Source organism: Mastacembelus armatus, chromosome 7 (assembly GCF_900324485.2).
Source record: "Mastacembelus armatus chromosome 7, fMasArm1.2, whole genome shotgun sequence".
Classification (NCBI taxonomy): Eukaryota; Metazoa; Chordata; class Actinopteri; order Synbranchiformes; family Mastacembelidae; genus Mastacembelus; species Mastacembelus armatus.
Genome location: NC_046639.1, coordinates 23,281,430 through 23,305,883, shown reverse-complemented (window position 1 = coordinate 23,305,883; position 24,454 = coordinate 23,281,430). Strand labels below are relative to the sequence as shown.

At 40.7% G+C, this 24,454-nt stretch overlaps 2 protein-coding genes and 1 long non-coding RNA gene across 5 annotated transcripts in view; 2 read left to right on the top strand and 1 right to left on the bottom strand.

Annotated features, from left to right (window-relative positions):
- The window catches only part of arhgef19 (Rho guanine nucleotide exchange factor (GEF) 19), a 21,377-nt gene extending 7,769 nt beyond the window's left edge, over positions 1 to 13,608 (top strand). For all 3 annotated transcript variants that reach the window (XM_026332000.1, XM_026331999.1, XM_026331998.1), the window contains 15 exons: positions 7,040 to 7,730; positions 7,826 to 8,323; positions 8,621 to 8,753; positions 8,833 to 8,918; positions 9,033 to 9,289; positions 9,400 to 9,560; positions 9,652 to 9,804; positions 10,367 to 10,496; positions 10,661 to 10,735; positions 10,827 to 10,916; positions 11,021 to 11,184; positions 12,323 to 12,481; positions 12,574 to 12,653; positions 12,734 to 12,838; positions 13,024 to 13,608. In XM_026332000.1, coding sequence (XP_026187785.1) covers positions 7,061 to 7,730; positions 7,826 to 8,323; positions 8,621 to 8,753; positions 8,833 to 8,918; positions 9,033 to 9,289; positions 9,400 to 9,560; positions 9,652 to 9,804; positions 10,367 to 10,496; positions 10,661 to 10,735; positions 10,827 to 10,916; positions 11,021 to 11,184; positions 12,323 to 12,481; positions 12,574 to 12,653; positions 12,734 to 12,838; positions 13,024 to 13,178 — 2,916 coding nt within the window. In that variant the 5' untranslated portion in view covers positions 7,040 to 7,060 and the 3' untranslated portion in view covers positions 13,179 to 13,608. The remainder of the gene's footprint in view (positions 1 to 7,039; positions 7,731 to 7,825; positions 8,324 to 8,620; positions 8,754 to 8,832; positions 8,919 to 9,032; positions 9,290 to 9,399; positions 9,561 to 9,651; positions 9,805 to 10,366; positions 10,497 to 10,660; positions 10,736 to 10,826; positions 10,917 to 11,020; positions 11,185 to 12,322; positions 12,482 to 12,573; positions 12,654 to 12,733; positions 12,839 to 13,023) is intronic.
- Positions 13,385 to 23,805, bottom strand: LOC113145370 (pleckstrin homology domain-containing family N member 1). The gene is made up of 11 exons (XM_033325299.1): positions 23,673 to 23,805; positions 21,885 to 21,990; positions 21,129 to 21,275; positions 20,084 to 20,170; positions 19,619 to 19,706; positions 19,400 to 19,536; positions 19,155 to 19,301; positions 17,832 to 17,918; positions 17,498 to 17,573; positions 17,289 to 17,365; positions 13,385 to 15,046 (listed from the first exon to the last, which is right to left on the bottom strand). Exons 1-11 carry the CDS (start codon positions 23,765 to 23,767, stop codon positions 14,918 to 14,920), a joined length of 1,176 nt encoding a protein of 391 aa, XP_033181190.1. The 5' UTR covers positions 23,768 to 23,805; the 3' UTR covers positions 13,385 to 14,917.
- LOC113145371 (uncharacterized) lies at positions 23,064 to 24,378 on the top strand. The gene is made up of 4 exons (XR_003297236.2): positions 23,064 to 23,163; positions 23,350 to 23,519; positions 23,689 to 24,070; positions 24,243 to 24,378. It is a non-coding gene; the product is annotated as an uncharacterized LOC113145371 (long non-coding RNA).
- Positions 24,379 to 24,454: the final 76 nt, after the last annotated feature.

The following is a 24,454-nucleotide window of genomic DNA, read 5'->3' as shown; positions in this document are numbered from 1 at the left end:
ACTGTAGCCTTCAGGTTAGTTCACACAGTGACTGGGGCCATACAATGCTGTGCCTGTTTATAATCATGTTAGAGAAAAGGTTTCTGGCTCAGAAGATGTTGCTTTTTCACTAAGATGCTTGTTTTTGTGTGTCTTCAGTCTTCTAATAAAAAACAAAACAGTATAAACCAGGTGTTGCTCTCACATGCAACAGCAACTTTTTCAGTGTCTTCCAGGCTTCTCAGCTGTCTTTTAATTCATCGCTCTAATCCTCTTGACAGCGCCGGTATTCACTGCAGGTTTTGAATAGTTTATAGCTTTAGCTCTGGGCTAAAGCAGAGTTGTTTCTTGATGGTCAGTTTGTTAGGTGTGTTCCACTTTTACCTTATCACATTTCAAAACAACAGGCAGCCCAGTGGATGACTTGTCCATACCTGTCCAGATAATAAAAGCGAGGAGGAGGAGGGGCCGGGGGGGGGGGGGGGGGGAGGAGAAACGCTGGTGCTCAGCTGGGACAAAGTGGAGCAGAGAGCTAGAAAACAGTGAGGAATAGAGCGCGAGTGAACATGAGCAGATGAATGCAGATGCATCAGCAGTAAAATAGGTCAGCCTCTTGAGAGCTCGGTGGCACTGGTTCAGATTGGAATCAAAGTGCTCTGACTGACAGTTTGAGCACAGCAAACCCTGCCTCCTCCTTTTCAACTAATTTAAACCAGAAAAAAACCTGCAGATACATGAATGGCAGACGCACCTTCTTTTAATGTGACTTACTACAAAACTGCAAGTGCTGATATGACTGGTCAGATAAGGTTTAGCGTCTTTGTTTAGCATAAACATAAAGTATATGGTTTTTGATCTGCTACATTTTCTCATTGTCAACAATACAAACAGTGCATTGGCACATCTCTCTGCGTCCATGCTACTAAAGGAACATGTCACCCAGTGAATCATGTGACTTGTGTGAGGATGGGCCCATTTGGCAAATTACATATTGGCTTTCAGTTTATTCCAAAAATTGAACGGACACATGTTGAATTATTTGTTAACATACTATTTTGCTGATGGGCTGAGGTATATTAAAGATATTAAGGTTAAGATATAATCCTAATATGTTGGATTTCTGACATTAAACAGAGTTGGTATTTACTACTAGAAATACATAAATCTAGATCTTTTGAGACATTCATAGTGTCAGATATAATACCACAGTAGCATACATGACAGTAATCTGTCATTTACTCCATGTTTGCTTGATTTTAGTCTTTAGTTATGTTTGGTGAGAGTGGCCTACTTTCAGTTTATAGTTATCATAAGTAGAAAACATTGGACATATCTTAAGTCTTTGATGTTTATGTCTTTAGGAACATACTGTAAAATCTATTGAGTCTAGTGAGACGTCAAAGTTTGGAGTTTTGTTTTTTTTGTTTTTTTTTTTGTTTCTTATGTTGTGCCAGAATCCCTGTAGTACCGTCCTGTATCAGATCACAGATTTAAGAAATCTAATGGATTTTTAGAGGTTCATGCAACCTGCCAAAACATCCTAAATCAGCACTCCTTTTCTTAGAATCTCATTGCATACAAATAACCTTTGTTTGTCTGAAACTACTGATTATGAGATTTGTTGGATTTACTGTGTGTTGGATCTGTGGTCCTGCATCGAGTTGGTAGCTTTTGCAGCTTGATGAAGCACCATAATTAGATCAGGTTATTTCCATACGTCTGTCAATAGCTCCTTTGTGTCTTTGCTGCCCTGGCTGTGTCTCCTGCGTGTGAGCTTATCTGACTGCAGTTGTTATGGAAGGGAGAAGGGGGAGGTTAAAGGTCCATAAGTCTCGACGTTTACATGTGAGATAGTGGCCATTTTTTCAGGCTCTAAAACGAGACATTGCTGTTTGTGTGTTTCTGTCTGTGCTGCTGGGTGAGACAAGGTCAGGGAAGGGCTCTGTGTTTCTTGTCACTTTCAGTTGAAGGCTGATCACATCTCTCAAATACACACATTCAGGTGTGCTGTCTTTGTCATAGCTCTGTGGTGACTGTAAGCCAGGTTGTCAGTATGCCTCTTTACTGTGTCTCAGAAGTCTGTGGGTAAGTTGCCTCAGGCTGTAGAATAGGATTAGGAGGACCTGCACCATGTGTACACAGTTGGGTAACCGTCCTCACCCGCCTCCTCTGCACCCTCTGTGGTGCTCACCTGTCTCATTGGATGGAGGCTGGAAGAGGAACGAACTGAATTCACTTAAACATTTTCACACCATTCAGGAGAGTGATCTTACAAAAACAGAACTCAGATTAGTGCAGCACCTTGACATCTGGTGTGTTTTCTGTGGTTGGGATTAAATTCTTGCTGAGGTGGTTTGATTTAGATCAGACTTTCATTTCAGATATTTTTGGGTGAATAATATAAGATGATTATATAAGAAGAGACATGGAAAAAGTGTAATTATGATTTTTCATAGCCACATCATTTACTTACAAAAAAAAAAACCTACTGATTGGAAAGCATAGGAACGTATAGTGTAATGTCTGAATTTAGTCAACAACACATAATATGCATCAGAATAATTGTATGGAAGAGCAGCACAACCAGCAGCCTTTAAGATTTAATGTTTAGAGTTTGAAGCTGCAGCTCCCCAGGAGGCTGTAATATCTCATCATAAGTTTAGAGCCTCAGTAAACACAAGAAGATGTTAATGGATTCTGTGCTGAAAAGTAGCACAAACACTAATAACTTTATTACATCACATTGTATAAACTTTGTTACTTTGCCAACAAGAAGCAACAACTATTCTTGTCATTCATTTAACTGGAATTAGAGTCAAAACTGTCCCAGCTCTGATTGAAAAACATTTCAAAAACTACTTTCACAAAACATGAGAAGTGACGCTGAGTGATGTCATGTCTTCCCTCAGCAGACAGTGCTGGGCTCTTTAGTCCGTTGCTTGGCAATTAGTGGTCAGATGTGACCAAGTTAAACTGTGATCTCACACGCACACATGAGCTGCTCACACCACACTGTTAGGACACTCTGGCCTGTCTGACCAAACATGCCAGACTCACGCTCATAGACAGAAAGTGTGGGGGAAGGAGCAGACTATGATTTTCCAAAGGAGGTTTCTCTTCTTGTAGGTTCCACACTCTGATCAGTTCGATGTGATGCTGAACATCCACATTTTAACCATTTTCACCTTAACACTGCAAACTACTCCCCTTAGTATCACCCTTTAAATGAAACAGTATGATCTGACATACTCACATTTTCTGTTGCATAAAAAAAAAAAAAAGCTTGTGCTGTAGTTTGACCATCAAACTGAGTTCCCAGCTTTCCTGATGTAACACAGATTGTTAGGATCTTGTTAGGTTTTGGGGTTGTTTTTGTCTTCATTTGACAGCAGACATGTGACAGGAAACTAGGGGAAAGAGGAGGAACAACATGTAACAAAGGTCCCACACAGTCAAACCATAGACACCATGATTACAGTATAGAATATGCAGCTTAACCATCACCACATAGGAAAGACTTGAAATTCAGACAGTTTCTGTAATTGTACTTTGCATATTTTTCATTGATGTTGATATTTTTGTGGCTCTACTACAGCAAGAGAGGGTGTCTGTCTCCTTAGTCCTGCCTACAAAGCTGTGATTGGCTCTCTCAGAAAGACATATCAATCATTTATCCACAGTAAACCCACACCTACGCATAGGCTGACAACTTTTATCAGCTGCACCCAGGTATATACAGTGACCATTGTTATCGGTGAAGAAATCACCATCGTCCATTCTGTCTCTTTAGATCAGGTGCCATCCCACTCCCTAATAGACTGGAAGAGAATACTCCAGCAGTGAATCCATTTGTTTAACATCCGCATCTCCCAAATGGCAAACATCAAACAATCTTTAATTATGCAATTACACAACATTTGCCTCTGTCATAAAGTTGAATCAGCAATGGATTTATGCGCATATTTATGAGATACACTTCATTAAAGGATCTTTCCGAGACCTCGCAGATGAAGAATGTCACAATTAAAAATGCTCTTCGTATGGCTGCTGGCATTAAAGGCATGCAGGAGTGCCATTCATTAACTGCTGTATGCAGACACGCTGTCTTACAGCAGCCTAGTGAAATTACAGGGGGAAACACTGGCAGCAAAGTCCATAACAGTCACAAATAACACCCTGCTATGACAAGGGAAATTACATGTCTTTGGAACTGAAATTTTAATAGTGTGATATAATTGTATCAGCTTGAGGAATGTGCTGTACGTGTAATCGGATGCTTTCATGTTTTGATAAATGTGGTGAGGCTTATTGTCAGTTTTTAGGATCTTTGAGGTTTCTTGATCAAATGAACAGATAACTAATTTTCTAGAAAGGGCATGTTGATTTATGACAGCTTGGCTGTTGGTGGAGGATTATGTGAACATGCATTCATTAGGGCAGAACTGAAAACAAGATAATCATGAAAATTAAAGTGTTTTCTAGACAATACACTGTAAACAGGGAAATCATTTATATTCCAGCTCATATGACAGACTATAGATGGGAGTAAGTAAAGTTTAGATAACACTGTACATCTAAAGCAAGATTACAGTTTAACCAGCAAGTAATCACATCCAGACACCAATAAGCTTGTGTCATTATGCAGCAGTGGTCTGAGTGTGTTTATATGGCTCAGTGGCTGCACCATATGAGTGGATCAGCATAAGCAGTTCCCACACCCTCTCAGGTGTCCCGTGCTTAGGGCAACCTGGCCCAGGTACACAGATAAAGGCTGCCTTTGTCTGCTGCAAGGAACAGGTAACCGTTTGTACTGGCATTCGTGTGTGTGTGTGTGTGTAGGAGAGAAACAGAGAAAGACTGGTCTACGTACCTTTGCTATAAGAACAGGTGTGGCTTTTCAGCAGCCTCGTATTCACAGCATACAGCACGTGTGTGCTCACTAAAAATGATGGTAAACTATGATTTCCAGTCTGTGAAACAACGTATGTTCAGGAAACTTCACATGTAAAGTACAGGTGTACAGATTAATGTGATACTATAATATAATGTAAAATATATGAGTTCATAAATATTTACAGTGTCAGTATAATGATTAAACTGTAGATTAGAAATAAATTGCATGACTTGAAGGGTATAATTTCTTAGAATTATCGTGTGTGTGTGTGTGTGTGTGTGTGTGTGTGTGTGTGTGTGTGTGTGTGTGTGTGTGTGTGTGTGTGTGTGTGTGTGTGTGTGTGTGTGTGTGTGTGTGTGTGTGTGTGAGTGTGAGTGTGAGTGTGAATGTGAGTATGTGTGAGAGAGAGAGAGAGAGAACAAATAGATAAAAGAGATAAAAGTTAACAATTAACATTGGCAGTGTAACTTTCTCTGTGCCCCAAATTACACAGCATACAGTGTGTTGAGACGAGCATGTAGTGTTTTACAGGGGAACAACGATAAACTGAAGTGTGCCTAAAAATACCAGTGTGCAGCCTGAAATCACTTGACTTTTAAAGTGTAGTTTTTGGTAGATAATGGCTCCTCACAGGGGAAAGAGATGGAAGCTACAGGAGCAGCTTTGGCAACAGTTGAGAAAACAAAAAAGTAACACATTGTTTATCAGTTGCTGAAATTTATAGCCTGATGGTTAACCATGAAGCTGTTGATTAATCCATTCCAGTCATATATATATATTTGAGGGCATGTGTTGCTTTGTTTTGGCAGTTTCTAACCAGGAAACAACTTGTATTCACACAGGGAGACTACACTGAAAATAGTTTATTGCAGTAATGATAGGCTGATGCTACATAGTGTGACAATTAACATAAACACACAACTGTAAGAAATATTACCTTGGAAAACAAACACTGACCCAAATATTGAATTGCAAAACAACAGAAATACTGTCTACAACAGCCTCTTTTAGTCAATAGGTGTTGGGAGCCACAGTAATTTGAATATAAAAGAAAATGGGACTGAGTAGAAAATATAAAGCTGAATGCACCCTGTGCACGTGAGACTGAGTGTGTTGTATGCTGCTGTGCACAGTTCATTTTACCCCATAGTTAAGTCAGTTAAGGATTACCTGCTCAGGAAGCAGGAGGGTAAGAAGAGCCTGCGCTCCACTGGTGTGTGTTTAAACAGCCTGTCAGGAGAGCTAACTTTACGACCTGCTGCTGGGGTTTAACAGGCGTCCACTGTAAATATCCAGTCAGACAATGTGACCGCTAGCTAGCACAGCCTGTCAAAAGGGTAAACCAAGCACAGTGATAGATGAGTACAGATCTGAGGTCAAAAGTGAGAGTGCTGAGGATGTGCCCTCTTCCTCTTGTCTGTTCGTCTGTTGTGGGATTTCTGTCTGCAGCTGCCGTGTGTGTGTGTTTCTGTGTGTGTGTTAGTTAAGTACAGGGGCTGAATGCTGTGTGCAGAGTGGTCTTTAATTAAAGCAGGAAGACACGGCTCAGGAGACACACAGCACTAAACTTAGTGTGTGTGTTACTGTGTGTCCCTGTGTGCACAGACCAGGTTTGACTGGGAAACATCCTGCGTGTGTCAATAGTTCCAGGGTTGAGTGTGTGTTCAGTGTGTGCATGCATGAATCCCAAAAATGTACTGAAGCCATTTTAGAAAGTCATTAAACTGACATAACGCTGCTCATTGCTCAGTCCAGCTGAAAACACTGCATCACAGTCGAGTCTGTGCAAACCTCAGGCAAGTTGCACAGTTCAGTCGACTGTGTTTGATTACAGGGTGAGTGGTTTGTTGCTGTATTGGTTTATACCAAGACACCGGTTGGTTTCTTGAGGAATCATTCCAGTTGTTTTGTCCCTTGTTGATTTTAGACAGCTCTGTTTTTATCACCAAACAGAATGTGCACTATCTTCTTCCTTCAGTGGTAACACAATAGTGTCAGGCTGTTGTGAGCCATGTGTAGGCTGTTTTTTCCCTCTTTGATTGGCTCTTGGTGTTTAAAGCTTAATCACAGGCCTGACAAAAGCTTGTGAACCTTAGTCTTTAGTGTTTCATGGTAACACACACTAGTAGAGCTTGAATATATGTTTTTATTTTCCCACTTTTACAGCTCCCATGCATTCGTCCAGCCATGCTCCCTGGGTATGGATTCTCACCTTTTCCTGATTTCCAACTGCACCTTCACACTTTTCACTGCAGAGGAGAGAGTCCCAGCATGTGGATCCCTGGCTCTGGAGAGTCCCAGACTCTGAGTGAGGCCCAGGAGGACAGGCCTCTTCTTCATTCCTGCCATCACAAGCATGTTGCCGTGTGCCAGCAGGAAACACTGGCTTTTATTGACTTGACTCCTAAGTTAAATGCGCTGGGTTCTCCGAGGCCAACTGTTATTCCAGATGCAGAATGTACAACGCACTCCCTGCCGCTGAATGGTTTCAGACACACGCTAAATGAACTGAATGAGCTACAGAACGGCTGCCACACAGCAGACAGTGAACATGAAACAACACTGGACTCTCACACAGCTGTGGATGATGGTGACCATGAATCTCATAATGGCACCAGGACTTCTTCGCAAGGACAAACTGAAAAGTCACGAACTGTCACAACAGTTTGTCGTCCTCTCCATGCAGCTCTTAGCCTCCCTCTGTCCTTCCCTCTGTCCTCTCTATACACAAACAGAGACTCCTGGGAATCTCAGTTACCTTGCTCTCCATCATCTGAAGGTCCTGGGTTTCAGAGCCCAGACTCCTGCCAGCCACAGAGGAGAACCTCACAGGGTTCACTGAAACAGAAGTCCATCCGTGAGTGTGCAGTTCATTTTAACATGGACACAGTTGACAAATCAGGCTTTAGAGGCTCTCTTCTTTATCTAATTAAGTTCTTTTCTTGTTTCCAGGGCGAAAGATGCAGGTTTATTCCCCAGAAAGCCCAAGTGATGATTCTCTCAACAGTCCAATCCTGGATGCAGAGTACATCTTCCCTGGACCTTTTGCATCTTTCCTGGAGGAGGACCTCAGCGGGATATCTTCTATGGAGGCCATTTCAAGCCCTTCATCCACAGACAGCCCTGCAGATCTCTCACACGGCAGTCAAAATGAACTTTTTAGTCTGCCTGCAGAACCACTGCACATAGTCGAGGACTCAGTAACTGGGGTAGAGGAAGACGGCGAGACAGGAAGTGCAGAAACATCTAGTGCCACAGGACTGAGCTTTTTGCCACGGGCCCGTCAAGGGGACCAAGAGCGGCGGCGTTTCTCAGCATCAGAGCTAATATCTCGACTGCAGCTGTCTCAGAGAAAGAACTCCTTCACCCTGAAGCTGGGGAAGTCGCTGTCTGCACGGGTAGCCTCCAGAGACAGGCAGAGCTCCAACAGCCTCAGCTCCAACCCTGACTGTGAGTAGTCACATGAGCAAACACCAGTCATGTTTCTTTGAAAGGTAGTCCAAAACAGACTTGGATAAATGTGCACCTGTCACTGACCGTCACTGACCGACACTGACCAGGTGATTGTGGTGTCCAGCTGGACACATTTGTTTCCTTTTCCCTCACTATTACTCCTCGTTTCCTATCATGTCTCACCTCTAATCTAATAAATTCATTTCAAAATACTACAGAATAGAAAAAAAAACAATGACAGTATATTTGAGCCCTATAATATATATGGTCTCTTCTATCTTGTGTCTTATCTAGATAAGTTTAACTCCAAGCACCGCAGTTCAGGAGGTTCTAGTGACAGCGCCCCCCACAGTCCTGTAGGACCTGCGCCTCCTCTGCCCAGCAGTGACAATGGGATGCCTTCACATCGATGGAACTCAAAACTTGGGTAAATATGGATCTGATATACTTTATCATAAAATTGTAAAGACTAAATGTCTTGATGCTATTTAACATTTTCTTCACAGAATGCGAAAGAAATCCATAGAAGACGACTTGGGCACACTTCCATCTATTCCTAGTTCGAACCGCTTGTCCCGGTTTTTGCCTAGTTGTAAGGTTTCTTTGTGATATTTATGTTTCTATTTATTGTAGCTACTTATGTGTTGACTCGATTTTGCTGTTACCACCTTTCTCATTTTCTGCATCTGTGTTGTGACTCCTGCAGCAATTCTGTACCAGGAATACAGTGATGTCGCCATTAACAGGGAGATCCAGAGGCAGCAGGGGAAGGAGCCAGGCACAGAGGAGGAGGGGCTCAGGGACGAGGGGTCAGATGGGACACCGTCTCCATCTAATCTGTCTCCCTCCAGCTCCTTTCGCTCCTCACGAGGCTCTGCCTTTGCCCTGTGGCAGGATATACCTGATGTTAGAAGCAGCGGACAGCTCGACAACTTCAGCAATGAGGAAAGAAAGTTACAGGAGGTGAATAAGATGGTTTAGATTTTCTAACTGGGTTGCATTAAATCCTCTGTTGGTCTGCCACAGTCTTTTCTCATGACTGAAGCTGAAATACTGCATATTTCTCAATTCAGGCAAAGTTTGAGCTGGTGACCTCTGAGGCGTCATACATTCGTAGTCTGATGATCGTAGTGGACCACTTCATGTTGTCACAGGAGCTCGCTGAGTGTCTCGGAGCTCAGGACAAGCAGTGGCTCTTCTCTAAGCTGCCTGAAGTCAAAGATGTCAGTGAGAGGTGAGGAAACATGCCGCTGATCTGTGGCCCTGAGGTCTTTATTATTTATTCTAACAGGTCTGGTTTTCTCACTGTGCTGCCTGTACTGTAGGTTTCTTCAGGACCTGGAGCACAGGCTGGAGGAAGACATTCTGCGTTTTGATGTGTGCGACATCGTCCTGAACCACTGTCCGGCTCTGAGAAGGGTTTATTTGCCTTATGTAACCAACCAGGCATACCAGGAGCAGACATATCAGCGGTTGTTGTGAGTAACTGCAGTGTATGTCAGTCATATAGCTGTCTGAGGTCTGAACAACATACTGGATATGTGTCTGGTGCATAAAGTCCAATTGTTTCTTCCTGATTGTCCACAGTTTCCTCTTAGGCTGTTCAGGTGTTTTATACCTGCATGACTTAATCTGCAGTAGGACTGTAATGAATCCTTGAGTACTCGATTACAAAAAATCCTCGAAGCAAATTCTTTACCTCGATTTATTTTAATAACTATCACTTGTGTTATCGGACCCGCTCCGTCTAAAGATCGTTGTTCCACACGGACCGTAATCACTGTGGCACAACGCATTTCTGTCAGGTGTTACACAGTAGTGTTATTGTTTAAAAAAACATTTATTTTATTCGATTACTCGAGTAATTGCAGAAATATTCGGTGGAATACTCGACACCAAACATAATCTATCGCTGCAGCCCTAACCTGCAGATGGTTCAATTTAAATAAGGTGAACATCTTTTTTTCTTTCGGGGTAAAACAGCTTCCAATGGTTCTGTCTGGCTAAAATTCATTAGTGTTTCTCTAATGTTCCTCTCAGGCACGACAACCCTCGTTTCCCCGGCATCCTGGCACGTCTGGAGGAGGACCCCATCTGCCAAAGACTTCCTCTGACTTCTTTTCTAATCCTCCCGTTTCAGAGGATCACACGTCTTAAAATGCTGGTGGAGGTACACGATTAAACATTTGCTGCAGAATTCATGTTCACACTTGAAGCCCAATTACACAGAGCTCTAAATGGGGTAATGCAGCCTCAGGTTTTTTTGCCCCCACAGTGCCTTACAAGGCTATTGTTTATTTTTGGCATGTCTTCAAAACGTCTTTATTTTTTCAGAATATCCTAAAGAGAACAACACCGGGCTCTCGAGATGAGGATACTGCCACAAAAGCTTTCAATGAGCTAAAAAAGGTGGTGATTATCATCCCTAAGAGCCAGTTGGATGAGTATTATCAGTGGTGAAGCACAACAGTAATAACCATGTTGCTATGTGTCTCCTTAGATCATCAAAGAATGTAACTCCAGCGTGCAGTCGATGAAGAGGATGGAGGAACTTATTCACCTCAATAAGAAAATTCATTTTGAGGGAAAGGTGACTGAAATCTTTGTGAATTTGTTCTTTAGCTCCAACACCATCATTTTTTAAACATTTTGTGCTGTGTTTATTATTCTGCAACTGATTTCCTTTCTTTGAAGATCTTTCCTCTGATCTCTCAATCCCGCTGGCTGGTGAAACACGGTGAACTCCTGGAAGTGGACACTCAGACGATGAGTATTTCTGGATCGAAACTCAAGCTCCCCACCAGGCCTGTGTACCTCCATCTGTTCAACGACTGTCTGCTGCTGTCCAGGAGGAAGGAGTGAGTCGATACCACATTGATTACTAGTGACGAAAGTAGAGTTAGAAAACATCTTTCATGCTGTTCTAAAACGATGCTCAGATGCCATACAGTATGCATGGTGAAAAAGTTACACAGCTGGAACTGTTTCTCATACTGGCAGTGAAGCGATTCGTCTGAACACTGTTACAAAATCAACAGTTCTTGTTTCAGGCAGACTGTAATTGAGTCATAGCTAAGAACAGGCCTCTGCAGTTTACATTCGCTAAATCAATCAGGGCTGTGGTTGGAGTTTTAGAAATATCAAGCTCCACTAATTCAGCTGCAAACACCCTCAGACGATCTTTAAAATGTTTAAATATTTCTATTTTTCAAAATAAGTGTGACCTACATTAACTTCAATCCAGTTATCGACTGGGTCTGAGAACAGCTTAATCACTTTAATTCCTGTAAATTCACTACTTAAAGAAAATTGCTTTAGTCTTCAATTCAGTCTTCACTGTTCAACAAACCTAGAGAAACCAACAGGATGATCGGTACTCGTTCAACAAACGTATGGCATGTGCGTATTGTTGCAAGGCATCAGTTTAGCGTTTTGGAGCTTTCTTGCTGAGAGTTAGATGAGAAGGTGGATACCACTGTCAAGTCTGTATATAATCTAAAATGCTGAAACTAGGATTGGACTGTTTCTTTGCTGAGTGCACCCATTTCCTGGGGCTGTGTTGTCAGTGAGGCTGACAGACTACCAGAAGGGGTATATAGCTTTATATAGCTATGTGAAAATGTGTTTTAAAATACATTAAAACATCTTTTACATTAAAATACATATTTAATTCAAGTCCAATCATGGGGCAATAAGCAATTTTATCTCTTTGGAAATGCAGTTGAAAGAACTACATACGAACAATCATTTTTACACTTTTAAATCGTGATTTTATTTGTAGGTTTCTGAACCTGCATTTGTGGCCATTTTGAGATAAACCATTGTGACAAATCCTGTGTATTTAAATCGCTGAATATACATTTGTGGCTACTTAAGGATTTAACTCTATAACCACTGAAAGCAACATGTAGACCATGTTTGATCTTACTGCAAATAAACACCTGTTAGAATAATTTGGAAAATGCTATAACAATACTGTACTTTTTTGTTTTGCAGTACATGGAAGTTCATGGTGTTCGTGCATGCCAAGATAGGAGAGCTGAAAGTGAAGGATCTCAGTCAGAAGCTGTTAGGCATCTCAGGCTTCATCTTCCATTTGCAGCTGTGTGAAGGCCAGCAGCTCAAACACCAGATCCTGCTCAAATCACACACTGAGTGAGCACCAACCCTGTGTCCACATGCTGTCAACATTTTCTGCTTTAGTAGGCTCTGCTCTAACTGCTCTTACTGCTTGTGTGTCTATGAAGGAGCGGGAAGCAGAGATGGATCAGAGCAATGATTCCATCTGATCCACTGGAGGACATTGAGCAAGCCAACGAGAATTACGGTCAGTAAAGGGCTGGAAGTTCACTATCAATCAGTCAGTGTAAACCTTTTAGTCCTCTCACTCATTTCTTTTCCTCTTAGACATAGCCCAAGTTCAGTGTATCAAAAGCTATCAGGCCCAGGAGCATGATGAGTTAACACTGGAAAAAGCCGACATCCTTCATGCCAAGACTATTACAAGTGATGGTAAGAATTTGGATTAAATTTTTTCGTATAAATAGCATTCCAACTACAACTTGATCTTAAATTGGTGTAATTTGTGGCCATAAACAGCAAGTTTCTGTGTCCCACTGGCTATCTTAGCGTTATACATGCAACACATAATACTGTGGTGGTTTCTGTGACATCTTAAGGCTGTTGTCTCTTACTAGGCTGGGTGGAAGGCATCAGACTATCAGACGGGGAACAGGGCTGGTTCCCTAAAACCTACGTGGAGGAAATCACAAGCCGCAGTGCGCGTCTCCGCAACCTCCGAGAAAATATCCGCATCAAATGTGTCACGCAGAAGCTGAAGGGAGAGGACTAGCCATTTTTACTGCAGCTTGTTGTGAGTCAAATTTGCATTTTAAGCTTCTGGTTATTGTTTTATTTTTAGACTGATATATGGGACCTGCAGGTGCTAAAAGTAACCAGTGCATTTCCTTTAGCGTGCTAGTAACATGGAACGCATTAAATACGCCATTACATTTTCAGTCTCGAAGTCTTTTATAAAATAAAAGGCTTGACAACAGCTTCCATTAGGACATTTTTAATAGTTTGGCACTCTAGTAATAGTTTCTAAGACTTCTTGGAACAGTTACTGTATGCATGCTTTCTGTGAATGCATTTCAACACAATTTTAAAATCTGGGAGCATTTTCAGTCATTTCTGTGGAAAGTATGCACATTTAGAAACACTGGTGATAAATACTGTGTACAAAACATTTTTGTTAGTGCCCTTATCTCAGTAAAAAAAAATCAGGCTACCTGTATTCTATAATGCTTATTGTAAACAAACCCCCTGAAAAGACCAAACCAACAAAGAACTGATCATGGCTGTAAGGATCTTCCAACCAAACAATTGTGCTGTTTACTCATGTTTAAGTAACATTTGCTAAACACTACAATGTTGAATTGTTTTAGGAAATTATGTAGCATTTAAAACCAGATCTGTGTGACAGTTATTTTTTGCCCTCAGTAGGAGCTCTCCACGGTCAGGAGGTAGAGAAGTTCACTAACACATTGTAGGTTTTGGTCTTTTTTGGACATTTGTTGACGGAACAACACCTTTTTCTTTAAACCAGGACACACAGCAAACTGGTAAAGCATTTACACTAAGAGCATGTGTGGTGAATGTACAAGTTTTGCTTCACATGTAGTCACTTTAAAACTAACTGGCTCCAATTTAGCAGCAGTTGAGTAAAAGACAGACATTTCTGTTTTAGAGCAGTAACATAGAATAAGACAACTGTCAAAACAAAGCACTGAATTTAGGGCCTTCAGCATCTGCATCATTTCCACCAAGGTGTAAAAAAAAAAAATCCCCTTCTGACTAAAAGCACAGTGTAACTGAGCTAAGACTTCATTAACCACTATAATCATCATTCAAATGTAAGCTCCTCCAGTGGCACGGGAAATATTTATACCCCTACTTTTTCTATATCCAAGCTGTTGATTGTAATTTAAGTGGTTGCTGTTGCACCATGGGTATTTAAACTCCTCTAGCTGGTTGTTCTCTAAGGAGGTTCTGATGTAAATGTACTTTACTGTAGATGGCCTCATGTATAAAAAGTAGAAAGTGATTCATTTACTTTTTTGACAATAATTTATATGAAAAAAAGATTTAACAAAAAATAGAAAACTAAACTTTGCAGTTAGAGTAATTTCTAAAACCGCAGTAAATATACACACTGTAGTACACTGGATGTCTGCTAAATTTCTCCATACTACTGCAAATGTTTAACCACTGAAATAAATATGGATACTTGCATTTTATGTTGTGTTGAATAAATGATTTAACTTTAAACTGTGTGTATGTCTTTAGTTCTTTTTGATTAATTAGTCCTCACAGCTCTACAGTGTTCAACATACTTTGTTTGGCCTTGTTTCAGTTTGTCCACACATGAAAGAAAAAGTATATTTTCAGTCCCGCAGTCTAAATTAGGAGGAGAATACTAATTTAAAAGTCTTCACTGCTGTAGCTCTATGTTGTGGCACACATAATGGCAATATCTACATACTATATACAATTCTGTAATTACAGTTAAAATGACATGGTTTTGCACCTTCAGCTGTGTCCATTGATGTGACACTGGTCAGCTGTTTGCAGATCCTGGGACTCCTTCCTGCTTCTATGCAGTTTTGGCATGATTGGAGGCACTGTGTGACTCTCAGTAGCCCCTCTACCTCGGTCAGGCTGCAAAAACAGGAAAAATAAAACTTGTTTAATGTTCGTTTAGTTCATGTTTGAGGTGTTGCACTTGAATCTGTCTTTTTCTGAATCAAGAAAACCAACCCTAACAAAAGTTCAGTATGTTAGGTTTCTACCATATATAAATGACTTAATGTGTACCTGCTATACAACCCCAAGGATGTTCTAAATAATCTGTGCTTCCAGATGTATTTCCATGGACCAACAAAACCACAGAATGTTTTTGATCTCAAGTAAGTTTGAAGAACTCCAAACTCCAAACTCCAAGAACTCCAAACTAAACCAGTGGCTGCCCAGGAGCTAGGAAACAGCAGAACGCCTTCAGAATCATGAAACACTGTCTGAAGATGGTCAGCAGCGATTTGGAGTAAATGGCATAAAAACTACAGAGCCCCTTAAGTATCAGGTGGAAATTCTTTTTTTTTTTTAGACTTTATTTTGCATTTTGTGCATTACATTACCTAACCATATATTAGTAACGGTAATTATCCACTTGCTATTACAACCGATTGCTTACCGTGAATGTGTCCTGCGTTCAAGGGCTTAGTAGAGCTAATGTAATGCACACAGTGCACATTTTTCTGCAAAACAAAGTCTAAAAAATAATTTCCACCCGATATTTAAGGGTCTCCGCAGGCAGTGGCCCTCAATAACGAGCTACCAGTCAAATTTGACGGAAGTGAACGTGTCCTGCGTGCTGCGTTCAAGGGCTCAGTAAAGCTAATGCAATAAAACAATGCAAATCATTTTGCGAGCGAATGCAAAACAAAGTCTAAAAAATAATTTCCACTTGATACTTAAGGTGCTCTATGGAAGCCTGTCTCCACCACTGAGATGAAAAATAAGACGACCCCTACGTCAAAAATAACGAGATACTTTCTCAATATTCTGACTTGGTAACCATTAGCTAGCATTAACTAGCAGCAAACAGCTGAAGCTGGGGACACGCTAGACCATTTAAAAATCTTCACCGATTTTAAAAACATGGGAAACCGCAGACATAAGGACAGTTTCAGCCCATTTTTATTATAATCCTCTGAACGCACACACTCGAGGATTCAACCAGACCGCGAGACCAAACGACGATTGTAGTGCAGCGATTCCACAAACACGAGATTTCACAGAAACCCGCGGGATTAAACGTGACTTCGTTACGCACGCCTTTTCATTTTAGCAACGTTATGTCAGGCACAAGACGTTAAAAAGACACGTGTTGTCATAATTCAACAAGCACGTCTTCAGTGGTTTTGTTTTGATTTGCTACCGTGTTTGTGAGACGTAAAAGTACACGATATCCGGTTGGTGACGTTTTCCGGGATGCTGGCTCTCATTGGTTATTGAGGGCATTACGTTGGATGATTTATAACCATTAATCTGAATATTGAGAAAGTATCTCGTTATTTTGAGTTAGGGGGTCGTTTTACTTTTCATCCCAGTGGTTGAAACGGGTTTCCATCCCATAGGGCTCCCTATTAAACACTCTCGGCATGAGGGTCTTATTTTTAAAACGTAACCTCTCTTTAACAAATATTGGGCCACCAGGGGGCAGCAGAACAAGCCGCAAACAACAAAGGCACGTGGTCATCTTTTCAGTTTTAATGACGAGTGTTAAGTCTGACACTCATTATTTATTTAGTTCTGTTTGGGTGTTCACTAATCAACCTGGTACTGAATTACATTTTTAGGTGAAGATCTGAAACTGACACTGAGTAAGAAAACCACAAGACCGAGCTGATGGATACTGAGGGGAACAGTAGAGTCAGAAAACCGCTGTGGTTTTGTCACTATAGCCACCTCATGCAAGTAATATAAATATTAATTATAGCAGTTTATTTATATGCTTTGTCTTGTGAAGTGTAATGTAGTTACACTTCCCGTAACTCATAAAAAATGACAACTCAAAACATGTTTGAGTTATTGATTTTGTAAAAGATATTGATTATTAATAATGAATTAAAAAAAAAACAAAAATGTTTTTTTAAAAAGTGAATATTTTATGAATTAAAAATAGATCAGATTACTATGTGAAATACAAGATGTGGTGATAAATTACTCACTTCAATTCTGCAATACTACTCAGCTTTACTTTTAGCCTCAGTTTCCCCCAAGTGGCCAAAAAACATTAAATGGGACTTTAAATATTATTCAATTTGGGATAATATACATGTTTTGTACGTGTTCAGTGCCGCAGACACTACCAGCAGTGTAACATACTCCAAAGTCGTACCTGTTGTAGTTGAAAAATCCAGTTCTGATAATCCTCCAGGCAGTTACAAGAGACCTGTAGGGGCTCGACCAGCTCACCTAAAACAAAACAGCAACTATATGAAATGACTGTATTCCTTACTTTATAGTTTGGCTGTAATCCAGTGCTACATTTAGCTGAAGTTTTGGACTCTAGTTAAAGTACTAATGTGATATGTGTGTGCAGTATACCTATGAGCTCAAACTCCAGCCATCCAGGTAAGGCTGACCTCTCCACTGCTCTGATGCTGTTTCGGGGCAGCCTCCCCTATTTGACAGGACACAGATGACAACAAAAGGAAATTGAACTCTCCCCTGAAATTACACCATGACTGCAGTCATTTTACTTTAGCAGCTCAACGAAAATACATTCACCGATGTTCCAGGCAGCAGCTTTGTGTTACAAAACTCTTGCTACCATATCAAATGAACAAGAGCCGTGTTGTGATCACTGGGACATAGTTATGCCACAGAGGTTGAGCAGGTATTATTATGGATTTTTAATGGTAGAGTCATTTTACACTACCTCATATCTTATTTTGAGCCGTTTGTGGTCCACTGACAGCAGCAGGACATCTTGAGGGAAAAGAACCATCAGTCTTTCTTGGAGTCCCTGCAAAAACAAAGCCAGTTACTGGTGCTACAGTATGACTGACAAAATAATATGACTGTAATATTCAGCAATTATGGAAATATACCAAATTCACCAGTGCCACAGGTTATTACCAAATTAACAAGTTATTTTTTTGCAATTCACTATAACACCTGTTGGTGATAATATTGTAATATAATTTTAAAAAATGAAATCAGGTGGCACCACACAAAAAGACAGCTTGTTTCTTGGCCTACTGTATTTAGTAATTGTACATATCAGTACTAAAATCAATGACAGAAATGGTGGCCAAAACAAAGAAAACATGACCCAAACTGTGATTAATCTTGCTTATCCTTTAACAAAAATAAATAATTTCAATGTCTCAGCTAAATAAATAAGATCATCACTGAGAACAATGGCTGACTTTCTAGAGCATGCCAGCAAACAGAGCCTGACTTGTTTAAAAGAGGTTTACCACAAAACAGAAGAAGCTGCAACCAGGGCCACATGTGTATCCACTTCAGAAATGTTATTAAGATACAATCTCATATTTTTAAAGGCAAAGGCAAATTTATTTGTATAGCACCTTTCATACACTACGCAATTCAAAGTGCTTTACAAGGCATACAATTACATTAAAAGCATTAAAAGCATTGAAAAGAGCATTTAAAAATAAAGACATTTCACATAAAATAAATTTAAATCAAGTAAAGTAAATTAAAATAAAACAAATAAAACATTTTAAGTGGCACTGCATCTGGTATAATGCAGTGAACAATGAAAGTGTGCCTAATAACTGCAGCATCCACAATCCAATTCCAGACAGGACACGGGTAAACACATCTGTTCTTTGACATTTAGATTTATGTGGAGCCTGGTGGTGTCAGGAGTAGCTTTCATGTTGACAAATGACCAATTATTGCTCTCAAAAGTTTGTTAGCTTCTTAGGCTGGTTAAGGGGTAGCATGCACAGGGTTACAGCAGGCTAGCAGCTGACTAACTACTTTATTTTGTGATCTGAACAACATCTTTTTGTCATATATTAACATGTCCAGCAGTCTCAATTATTTTCAGACTTAAGGAAAACAGCTTCTAATGTCTAGATGTTGTGGTCATGCAAACATACAGCATACAGAAGAGCAAATACAAAAAAGTATACCGGTTCTTCCATAGCGGTCTTAAGAACATACTTCAATATACTAAAGAATTAAGAGCATAATATTGATTAATACAGTGTGTGGGAGTATCAGTTACCTGTCTGTGTGTCTTCTTGATATGGACGATAGATATGTATCCTGGCTGACCCATGTGCTGTATTGGTGAGCCCTCCCACTGCCATATTGGAGCTTGCAGGAGGTATTTTTTCAGTTCTTCTTTTTTCCATTGCTCATCACAAGGTAACTAGGGGAGATATATGAGAACAATTTATTAACTACAGCTTAACCATACCACTTTTTTTTTTTGATACAGCTATAACCAGATGCACAACAGTTAATTACAAGATAGGAGAGAGGGCAGTGAGAGGGAATCATGGGTTGAGCTTTAGACTCATATCTCCTGTCTTCTATGTGCTGCCTCCATTTCTGCAACTCTGCAGCACTGGCACATATGAAAACCTTGCAGTCCACCACCGGACCTGGATGAAAGTCAGAAATCATGCTCAGTGCTTTATACAGTGTGGCCATATCTTATTTGAACCTTATATTCCACTAACTTACTGCTGATTTCAAACATGTACTGTGAATGTGACATGTCAGAGTCCAAAGGGACAGTTTGGAAGGAAACTCCAGAAAGGGGAAGGATGCCCTGCAAGACAAGAAGAAAAATTTTAAGAAAACACACATGAAACACATTTGCACAATTACACCAGTATTTTATCAGTATTTTTTAAAAGTAATAATTTCTAGAGACCTAAAGTTGCATTATCTGCTTTATTTATATACAAGAAACAATTTCTAATTTACACATCCTGCTGATATAAACTAATACTGAAGTCCTAATAGTATACACCTGACACCAATACTCACTCTTCTTTTAATTCTTTTTTAAGTCTCTGAACACTGAGCAGGTTATGTTTTTTGTTTAATATCTGTTTATGTCCAGTGTTCTCCTTCAGACTTAATGTAAGTTAACTCATCTGAAAATATCCTTTTCATGATCTCCATTTGAAATTTGAGGTATACCTCATAAATAAAGTCTTGTCGAGAGTGGTCCAGAGAAAGGATCAGCAGGTGAAAAGAAAACAACACTAGGAAATGGTCGATGGTTTCCTGCAGAGACAAACACAATGCAGCATTTATGCATGAGTAGTTGCTTAATAATTCATAGTATTCCGTTTTAAAATAATGTATATAGCAGCTCGACTAACTCTTGTGTTTTTATATTTACAGCAGTAAGGCTGAAATGTTTTACTATCTGTCAACAAAAGATGTCAGTCACAGATGTACTTTATTGATCCCACCCTGGGAAGGTATAGACACACAACATACAATGCAAGTGTAAAACTGTAGTAAAATCATAACATTTCTGGACATTTTCACAGTGAAGAAGGTGGAGGATTTTAAGTACCTAGGGTCAACAGTCCAGAACAACGGAGAGTGTGGAAAAAAAGTGAAGACGTGTGCAAGCAGGTTGGAACGGGTGGAGGAAAGTGTCAGGTGTGACGTGTGACAAAAGAGTGCCAACAAGAATGAAAGGAAAGGTGGACAAGACAGTGGTGAGACCAGCAATGTTGTCTGGTTTAGAGACAGTGGCACTGAGAAAAAGACAGGAGGCAGAGCTGAAGATGTTGAGGTTCTCTCTGGGAGTGACGAGGATGGATAGGACCAGGAATGAGGACATCAGAGGGACAGCTCATGTTAGATGTTTTGGAGAAAAAGCCAGGGAAGCCAGATTGAGATGGTTTGGACATGTTCAGAGGAGGGACAGTGAATACATTGGTAAAAGGATGCTGAGGTTAGAGCTGCCAGGAAGGAGGCCTAGAGGAAGACCAAAGAGGAGGTTCTTGGATGTAGTGAAGGAGGACATGGGGATAGTTGGTGTGGGTGTGGAGGATACAGAGGATAGGGTTAAATGGAGGCAGATGATTCGCTGTGGCGACCCCTGAAGGGAGCAGCCCAAAGGAAAAGAAGGAGACTTCTATTGAAATCTGGACTGAGTATAGGATGAGGTTTTACCAAGCTGCACCTCAGAATTCTTAGCTCCGTCCTATGTGTGGTGCCATGTTACCTGTGTGTAGCTGTTGTAGAGACACACCAGGGACGAGTGGATGATCTCTCCATAAACATAGGCAGGTTTGCCCTCCCACCCTTTGATTGGCTCTTGGGAGTAAATCCTATGGTGCAGCTCATTCCGGCTCCTGCCCCACAGCATCACCTAGAGGCACAAATTAGACCATATCTATTGTTTTCTGTTAAGGATCCTGTCAACTGTTTTGTGTTTTCAAGAAGTGCCTTCTCATATCATCACCCCATCAGTATTTATATGGCAACACGTTTCACAGAGTGACAAGTAGTGCACTACAGAACAAATGTCAGTGTTTCACAAAATGTTGCATTAATATGATATCTAAACTTGAAAACAGTTTCTTCATGGAACAAATGAAAGAGGACTTTCTGGTACATTTTGGTAAAGGGTTGGATGTTTCATATTTAGACAATTTCTCATTTAAGTGGAAAAAAGTGTGAAAGGTTTGCATGGCTGTTTCCTCCTTTCTTTTCCTATACACACACCAAATAGGGAATGGGGTATGTCTTACTTTTGTCATGGAAATTCCCTCAGTGTGTATACAGTGTGAGTCTGGTAGCAACATAAATAATGGCAATGACTGGAAACTACAGATATTCATGTGAGGCACATCTCCACTCTCACACTCAGCTTGAACAGTAAAAACAAGTGCATAAGTGGCTGCCAAAATGAGCTATGCACTGTGTCCTTTGTCACAGTGCAGCAAAAGAATCCCACACACAGCACACACTTTATGACCTCTTGTTCCTGCTGTTGTACTGAAGGTGGTGGTAGTGGCTCCTGCTGTTCATCACTGCTGTTCCTCACTGAGAGCTGAGGCCTGGACTCAGACAGACTCCACACACTGAATAAACACATACACATCACACATGCATCAAAACATTTCATCAGGCATCACTGTTTACACAGCAGATGTCATTGCTGGGGGCTCTGTCGTTAGCCTAATGACCTCATTGTAGCACAGATGTGGGTTTAGTTTCTGGGCCTTTCTTTGCAGGGTGAATGTTCTGTTTGGTTCTGTCTTGCTGTCCAAAGCCTCGTCACTCTGGCAAACTGGAGACTCTAAACCGTCCAAAACTGGCTGTGAGTTCCTGTTAGCTTTTCTCGATGGTGCATGCTTGAGCTGGCTGCCGCCCTCACTGAACTTAAAAGAGACGGTATCAAAATGTGAAGGAGCTGTCCTGATGCTCCTGCAGCAGCCAGACATAATCAGCTTAGAGCAGCTAGATCCACCTGCTGACCCTTTACTGCCATATTTTGTAGCTTTTGTTCATTACAATAAAGCTTTTTCCCAGTTTCATGCCCCCAAAAAAGTATGCTGAGCTTCAGTGTTTACTAGTTTATTTTATGTTTAAGTTTGCACTAATTTTTAAAGAGGGATCTGTTTTATAGTCATACCTATAAATGATCTGGTGATTGTCACTGACTACAGTGGCAATTTGACCGTACCATCCTTTGTGCTTTGTGCTGTTTTGAGTCTAAGTTTTTTAAGGCCCATTTGGGGGACTAGAAGCTCTAAACACTGGGGTATGTGTCCACAGAAAAATAAACATTAAAATAAACATGGTGCATAGTGGTGGTTACAGGTTCGATATTTTGTCTTTTCATTCACAGTGACATGAACTGTTACACAGACTATCATTTACAATTACTATGTATAATTACTATACTCTGGGGCTCAGCTATTGATTTGTATGTTCATTTTTGTATCGGTTAGTGTTATGTGTGACCATAAGCAGTAATCATTAACCAACAACACATACGGACGGGTAGCTATTGTTGCGATTAGTCTTTTCTAATCCCCCAGCCTTAGAACCAGCAGGGATTTGTCCTGCCCTGACTCTGTATTAAACCCTGCCATGCTGCAACCATTGTCTTATGGTAATCTGCTAATCACATCAGTGCAGCCTCAATGAGCTCACAAGTTCACGTTGGGAGGAAGAAGAGGCAATTAGTTCTCCGCCCTGTTGAAACCATATGAATGTAATCTGTTGTTATGTGGGTGTTTTCATGACAGGTAAAGTCTTTATAATTTGTCTTTTTCTTTACAACTGAACCTGAATGTTTTCTGTCTGAAATGAATCCTGTTGCTGTTTGAAAAACAAACATGCACATTCTGTGGTTGCAATTGAAAGCTCTGCAGGTTTAAAAAAAAATAAAAAATTCACAGGCAGCCACTTCATTTTTTGCTTTACATTTTCAGCTAACGTGATGCATGTAAAGCCAATGAAGACCACAGAAGTCAAAAAAGAAGCTGCTGAAGGATAATGTTCTTTTCACTTCACACACTGTAACCGCTTCCTGCTCACAACACACGAGACACATAACCACATCTTTTAAAAAACTAATAGAAATACTCTTTTCAGAGCTGTCGTAAGTACAATCTTCCTTAAATTATTGCCACAGCAATATTTAGTAATAATAATTAAGTAATAACAGTACAGTGTGTTTGTGTAAATTCCACAACAGTACTTTATTTTTAAGCAGGTCTTAGCTTTAAACTGTCAACATATATTTGTGTCTTACCCTGTGTTGTCTCCAGGGATTTCCAGGAGTTCGATCTCATCAGGGCCCACCTCGTCCACTCCAGTATGCCTCTGGGTCACACTGCAGCATCCCATAACGGATGAGGAGTCTGTCCCTCTCAGCCTTGTCTCAGCTTTTCGTCCACACACTGAGAACCATCTGCCCAGGAAATCATCCCCACAGTGTGTGTGCCACTCTAAAACCAGAGATAACATAAAAATGGGGGCTGGTTAGGTCCAAAAGAGGATATTGTGCACTGGAGAAGGGGAATGGGTGGGGGTGGGGGGCTACAGCTAAGCTCTAGTTCCCCCTTTTTGCCAGCATGTAGAGTGTATGTCCACAAATCCCCAAGATAGACTGGTGTATAAGGTTTTGAAGAGGAATTGAAGATAAAAGCGGTAAGAAGTTTTTGTCGACTCACAGCGTTGTAGTTGTTCCTTCCTTCCTGTCTGTTGTCTGCAGAGGGCTGAGCAGCTTCCTCAGTTTGCTTATTTTACACTGTGAAGTCACACTGGGAACCTGTTGACGCATCAGCATGACAAAAAAAACCGTTTCTCTTATCATTCAAAGACAAGTTTGGCAAATGTTGGCAGAAAAATGCACCTCCTGCAGATGGGCTAGGCTCTCTGATGCTCTCAGCCTCGTTGAGAAGCAAGTGGATGAAGCAAGCATTGTGTTGGGAAAGATGGGACCATGCCTGTATGTGTTTACACGCACAGAGTGTGAAGTTAGTCAAATGATATAATTATAAGTTATGAAACAGAGAGGTGTAGGGCTGCAGT